Raw genomic sequence first — 7,061 nt, 5'->3', positions numbered from 1 at the left:
TGTGAGTGTGACTCCATTGGAAACACATGGAGCAGACCCCAACTGCAGACTTGAGGTCTTGTAATGCTGGCGCTGCATTCTGGCTTTCAGACTTTTCAGACAGAGCTGTCCACTTCACATACTGTTTCTCAGGTGGCGGCAGAGTCGATGTACTTGTGTGTGTGTGAGTCGCTCATTCCAGAAGTGTGTGTATGTGTGCTTAGTGCGTATGCATGTGTGTGTGTGTTCTGTGGAAGTCTTATTGCATGTTAAGAGCCACAGAGCTGGTTAAACCTGCTGACTTTATTTTGAAACGACCAATTTTGTCAACCGTGGTGCCACCGTGGTGGTTTGATACGTCTTAACGATGTCAAAAGTGTGTAACTCAATTCTGACCTTGACTGTGGGGCTGAATCGTAATGTGTGTAGCAGAATTAGATTAGATGTGAAGAGGAGTGTTGAGTGATTTGAAGAGAGGGAGTGAGAGTAAGTGAGTGAGAGGAGGGAGGAGGGATACAATCCACACAAAGAGGATGTCAGGTTTTGGATAACGACGTCCACCGCTAGCAGTGGGGGAAAAGCTGCTGTCTGCAGATGTGTTCAGCCAAAACCTGCTGACTTAGCCCCATTCTGCAGTGCAGTCAGCACACGCGCAGGCAAACCCACACGCAAAACCCACACTTATTCAGCGCTGTGGTTTTCGCCTCCCTCCCTGCCTGTATCCATCCTGTTAGTGATGCAGTAATAGCCTTAGGGGGGTTTTGAGCAGATTTAGTCAAAACTGAGATCTTCAGAATGACTTGATGGCATGATAAGGACGGCATCATTATCCCACTAACCCCTAGGAACCTAGTAAGATTGAAGATAATATATTCATATTGTTGGGGCCAGCCATATTAGACGGAATGAATTCAATTGAACGGGAAGAGTGTGTCCACACTTTTGACTGGTACCGTAAGTGACTGTGTCTCTCTCTCGCTACCCATACAGATCAGGTCCTGGAGAAAGCCATGCATAAGTGTGTTCTGAAGCCCCTCAAAGGCGTGGTGGGGGCCGCCCTCCAGGAGTTCCAGGTACGCAGCGGGGCGTGGCGAGAGCTGAAGGAGAACCTCTCGTTGGCCAAGGCCCGTCTGCCGCAGGAGATGGGCGTGGCGGACGCCCTCCCCCCTGACCCGGTCGCCATAGAGAAGATCCGGCACAAGTTCCACACCATGTGTAAACTGTACTCCCCAGAGAAGAAGGTGACACTGTTACTGCGTGTGTGTAAACTCATCTACACAATCATGGAGGACAACTCGGGTAAGCGTACACACACACACACACACACACACACACACACACATATACACACAAATACACATTTACACACACACGTGTGAGCGTACGCCATATAATATATGTGTATTTGTGTGTGTTGCTCAGGTCGTATGTACGGTGCTGATGACTTCCTCCCGATGCTGACCTACGTGTTAGCCCAATGTGACATGCCTCAGCTAGACAACGAGATACTTTACATGATGGAGCTCCTGGACCCCTCTCTGCTTCACGGAGAAGGTACGATACAGAACCCCGTCTGCGCTCGCTCCAGGCCAGGGGTCACTAACCCTCGCTGCTTCGGTGAACGAAGGAACCGTGTTGTTCAGCTTGTGCCCAAAATGACATAACACCTAGTCAACTTAATGTGCACCTGGTTTGGGGGTCTTTCATAACTATCATGCTAACCTGAACTGTGGTGCTTTTTTTCACAATGTGGTGGTCCTTTCTCAATTGTTACCAACTTGATTCCTCATGTCTTCTTAGTCTCGACCTCCTCAAAAAGCATTGGAGGGCAATATCTAACGGGAGGAACCTAGAGGGTCTCTTCCTATTGGTTTTGAGTAGAAAGCATGTGGAAGATGGAGTAGAGGACAATTGAGCAATGTCATATAAAATCTGGTGACATAATGTGTTATTGGGCCAGCCCAGCTTGCCTTTAGAGAGCTACACTGTGGAAAGCAATGGCACCAAAACAATTTTATTGCAGCTACAGGGTTCTATAAGGTTCTATCTCCGTTTAGGGCAGTTCAGAGATATTGAGCGTCAAAGTGTTTACATTCCATTATGTTTTGTGAGATGGAACCTTTGTATTTTATGAATTACTAACTCAAAAATGTCAACATTTAAAAAAATAACACCACACAGGCATTAATAAACACCTAATGGATCAGATTATGTAAAAAACTTTTGTTTTACAAAAATGGAGATAGAACCTTATAATTCTAACGTCACGAGGGGCAGGTATAGGCTCCAACCTATTGGTTGCCTATTGGTTGTATTCCTGAAAAGTGACTTATCTGTTGTCAGTTTAGAATGTAACTTGTGTGAGTTTGACCCTGCGACACACCAGTGTCATGTCCAGGGGGTGTACTTGTACATCAAGCCGCCTCACGCTACGGAAACAGGAGATGGGCAACTACCCTATGGGCCATTAGGCTCGAGAACCATCGGTTCTCAAGGCTACTTACTTTGTGTGAGTTTAAGTCAGTGTCTTAGTGGTCTCCTATGCATCAGACTTCTTTCTACCCAAACCCAGGAAATAATGGAATGCTTGAATACGACTGTGAGATTTTAGAGTGGTGTTCAACCCCTCTCTCTCTCTCTCTTTTGTTTTATTTTAGGTGGTTACTACCTGACCAGTGCGTACGGAGCCATGTCCCTGATCAGGAACTTTCAGGAGGAACAGGCTGCCCGTGTGCTCAGCTCAGAGACACGCAACACACTCCACCAGTGGCACCGCCGGCGCACAACCCTGCGAACAGCGCCCTCCGTGGACGACTTCCAGGTAACACAACTGTGCATATCTTTTTTTGGATGACGTTTCACTCGGTCGGTGCCAGGTTTCTTGCAACTGCATAGTGGGGGGGGCTGCCCTCCCTGTGAGAAATACAGTGATGTGATAACTGTACGCGAGTGTTTGAGTTCATGTATTTCTCTATTTTCATCAGAACTACCTGCGCGTGGCCCTCCAGGAATTGGACAGCGGCTGCACGGCCAAAACCCTGCTGGTTCACCCCTACGCCACCACCGAGGAAGTCTGCCAGATCTGCGCCCATAAGTTCAAAGTTCACGACCCGCAGAGCTACGCTCTCTTCCTGCTCACCGAGGGCTCCAGCCAGCAGCTAGCGCCTGACACCTACCCCCAGAAGATCAAGGCCGAGCTACACAGCCGACCGGAGGCCGCGCCCTTCCACTTCGTCTTCCGCCGCTTGGTTAACTCCGCCGACCTGCCTGTCACCCCTCACGACCCCCAGCCTAACCTCAACGACCTCACCGTGACCTACGAGGCCCAACCTAACCTCAATGACGTCACCATGACCTCCGACTCTCGGCCTGACCTCAGTGAAATCGTGCCATCCTCTCCTGACCCCGACCCTGACCTCAGTTACCTCACCTTGACCCCCTCTTCTGACCCCCTGCCCAATATGAACCTGGGACTCTGTTCCAGTCTCAGCCTTAGTCTCCCCCCCAACAAGCAGGATGGCAGCAACTCATCCTTCTGAGTCTAGAAACCCTTTCTTCACTCACCCTCGTTGTCTTAACTGGACATAACTGGCTTAAAGTGTACTTAACTAGACTAGGTGAAGTTGAGCTTTGCTTAGCAGAGCTTAGCTTCCTTTTTGGGTTATTGTTCTCTCTTGAAAGGGCATCCTCTTAGCGGAAATATCTGTCTGAGGACAGGGGGAGAAAGGTTTTTTGCCACAGCTCTATTTGTGGACCTTGGGGACATGGCACGCGAGGAGCACACACGCGTGAGGGTGAACACTGCTCAAAGCATAAACACAAACAGGGCTGACATGAACCTTTCATACAGACTTTTAAATGGCCAGTCTATGTGTTGTTACAGACAGACAGACAGACAAACTGTCTTTTGTCTGAAAGTCAGGAAGGATTCTCGCAAGGGCTGATTCAAAGTCAGTTTTGACGTTTTTACACCTAGCGGTTAAGCGATGGGTACCTAGAGGGGAAGCTGATCTGGGATCTGCACATGGGGGTACTTGTTTGTCTTTGTCCCTTGCGGTGGTGTAACATAATGATGTAACCTTTCTGTTAAATAACTTTCTCAGGCAGAAAAGGACCGACGAGTCTATTAATGCATATACGGCAAATCCTTTATGTTGGTGACACTATACTTTTTCTTTTTACTTGTTGCAGTTTCTGGTAAACTGAATAACGCAATTGTCTTTTTATGGAATAGCATAATATTATTGCATGTTTATTTGTCAAATGTCAGAAGCAGGCATGTCTGCCAGTGATTATTGAAATTATTACATTTATGGTCTTATGATTATCCAGGAGATATGATAGATACTGGCTAATACTGTACATCCTTCATGGTTTCAAAGTGTATCTTTAGTTAATGGAGGACTCCTCCCATAAAGACTGTGTGGTCATTAGGGATGATTGACAGGACCACGGCTTGGTCTACAGTGCCAGCCTAGAACAGCTGACAAGGTCATGAATATGTGATGGGGTCTGGTGAAAAACGTAATTTTTCTGTTTTTTCCTGGTTATGAAATTGCAGATTGTAAGCTTTCAATTGATTTGATTTGATATGTTTATTTGAGAAGGGACAGTGCAAACTCCCATGTATTACAATGTTACAAGAAGCTTGTAAACAAGCTAGATTATAGCCAAGACTAGTTTCCATCTGTTGTCCGTTAGAGGATGTTACCTGGAAACATAAAACATCTAAAAACATACAAACATTCGATTAAGACAGCAATGGCAGTAGTACTATACGAATCAGAAAATATGATACTAGCAATATTTTTTTTAAAAAGGGGCATGTTGCATATTGAGGGAAAATACATGTATGCAACAAATCGCAATAACGCTTTAATACATAATACATAATATTACAGTAATTCATTCACTGCTATCCATGAAACACGCTGCTTAACTATTAATGTGCGCAGGTTTGGTTTGTCACCAGCCATTCCTTTAGTTGTGTTTTAAAGGTGCTACGCGTGGGGCATTCTCTGATTTCATGTGGCAAACTATTCCAAAAGTTGCCACCCTTTATTGATAGAACGGTCCGACCAAAGGGTGTGCGCCTGTAGGGGATCACGCAGTCCCCTCTAGCAGAGGCCCTGGTGGCCCTGGCGGTACTGTTGGCTAACCGTCTAATAAGGACATCTAATGGGGGGTGGTGCTAGGCCCTGCAGGACCTTAAATATGATACAAACGTTTAAAAAATGTATTAGGTTCTCTAGGCTGATGATATGATGTATCATACATTGAAAAAAGAAAAGACATTTTTCATTCACTGAAAACAGTAAACGCTCTGAATCGCATTTGCTACCATCGTATTGGTAGGTAGGTAGGAGCTAATAAGTAACATAATTATGTTAACATCTAACAGCACATCACAACATGCTGAGATAACATCAACATGCTAAAAACATATAACTACATAATTAGATGATCACACAGTCCTTGCTTTTGAACACGTCCTAAAATGTAATTCTGCCTACGGCAGACTATACAGTGAATCCAATTCACAAATTATTAGTATTTAGTGATCCTAAAACTGTTGTTTGTTATATCGGGTGAGCTCTCGTCATATGCAAAAAAATGGAAAACAATTGTCTTTTTGTTTTTTTTACTTGAGAATTGGTGACATCCGGACTTTTTCACCAGGCCGTGTCACATATTGTACTACTGGCAATATTAATAGTAAGTTGGCGTATGAAATTACAAATGTTTGTTGTGTTGACTCTCAAGCTGGTCTGAGATTATACGCAGTCACACATCAGCTCTTGGCAATTTTGAGGGCTGATTTTTTCAGCTTTTGTGGTTTTGAGTGTTGAGTATGGGAATGAAGGGAAAATAGGATGGAAAGAGAGAATAGATGGAATGTGAAGGGAATAGATAAACGAGAGGCAAGAGAAGTATTTGATAGTGTTTGTTTTGAATCATGTATTGGACCAGGAGAATTTATTGGTATGACAAGAGAATCACTGTTACCAACACTACCTAAAAACAGAGAGTATTCTAGCAATAGATCAGTAATTCAATGTGGACATTATTAAATGTAGACTTGAGTGATGCTGGTGTTTTAGAAAAGCAACAGAGAAGTGGAGGAGGAAATTGTGATAAAGAAAAGCAAGAGTAGCCAGAGTGCAATTGTCAGGCAATCCAGTAGCATATTGTTAGAAACACTATGTAGCCTATAATTGTTAGTTATAATGTATTGAAATATGTATTAAAAGATCGTATCTTGTTTAGAACAAATGTGTACTGTTATATAATTGATACTCTAACAAGATGTAATTATGCAAAAGTAGTATTTATATGTGTCTGTGCAGGGATTTTTCACAGATGGTATTTTTGCGGTGCATGTCAGTTATATTGATATTCCAGTCAAGATCAACCAGATGTGTACGTTCCTACTTCAGTGAATGATAATGTTCTTTGTACTCAATAAATATTGGTCATGAACATTACTTTCACCTATCTGTATAGCTATGCTTGCTTCATCAAGATTACTACTGTTCTCTTACATACCCCTTTCTTTGTATAATATCTTTCTGACAGTTCTTATTTGAACACATCTTATTTAGAGGAGTGCTCCCTCTAGTGTCTATATTCAACTCTGGGATTGACATACAGTAATGTCCTTGGATTGATCAGGGAGTTCAATTTGAGTTGTGTGTAGGTCGGAATAAAGATTTGATGTAGTTGTAATTAAGTAGCTATAGTATTAATGCACGGAAGTAATGGTTCAATTGCAGTGATTCATGTTAATTAACCACATTTGACACTACATTCAATGCTGGCAAAATGTGAGCTTTTCCCCTGTGTGGTTAGAGCTACAGTAGCATCAGATTGACCAGGTAATACTTAAGGGCCCTGAGTGAAATATGCCCTAATAAGGTAATATAGAGCAAACGTGAAGAAGAAATCCTTCCACAGTGTCAATGGGAATTTCAGTGTGATGAAGGAAACGTATGCCTAGGTCCTTTTCAAATGTAACTCATTGGATTGATTGAGTGTCAGTCAATTATAACTGGGCCTCAAGATCAATCTTGTTCATCTCTTTC

General features: G+C 43.6%; 1 protein-coding gene across 1 annotated transcript in view; it reads left to right on the top strand.

The window, feature by feature from the left end:
- The window catches only part of rin2a (Ras and Rab interactor 2a), a gene marked incomplete at its 5' end in the record, with an annotated part of 25,855 nt that extends 19,564 nt beyond the window's left edge, over positions 1-6,291 (top strand). Inside the window, 4 exons of the mRNA XM_080548971.1 lie at positions 970-1,278; positions 1,402-1,533; positions 2,637-2,800; positions 2,964-6,291. Coding sequence (XP_080405097.1) covers positions 970-1,278; positions 1,402-1,533; positions 2,637-2,800; positions 2,964-3,518 — 1,160 coding nt within the window. The 3' untranslated portion in view covers positions 3,519-6,291. The remainder of the gene's footprint in view (positions 1-969; positions 1,279-1,401; positions 1,534-2,636; positions 2,801-2,963) is intronic.
- Positions 6,292-7,061: the final 770 nt, after the last annotated feature.

This window comes from Nansenia antarctica (assembly GCF_963989245.1).
Source record: "Nansenia antarctica genome assembly, chromosome: 19".
NCBI classification, from domain to species: domain Eukaryota; kingdom Metazoa; phylum Chordata; class Actinopteri; order Argentiniformes; family Microstomatidae; genus Nansenia; species Nansenia antarctica.
Note: the sequence above shows the minus strand (reverse complement) of the source record. Positions and strands in the feature narration are given on the sequence as shown.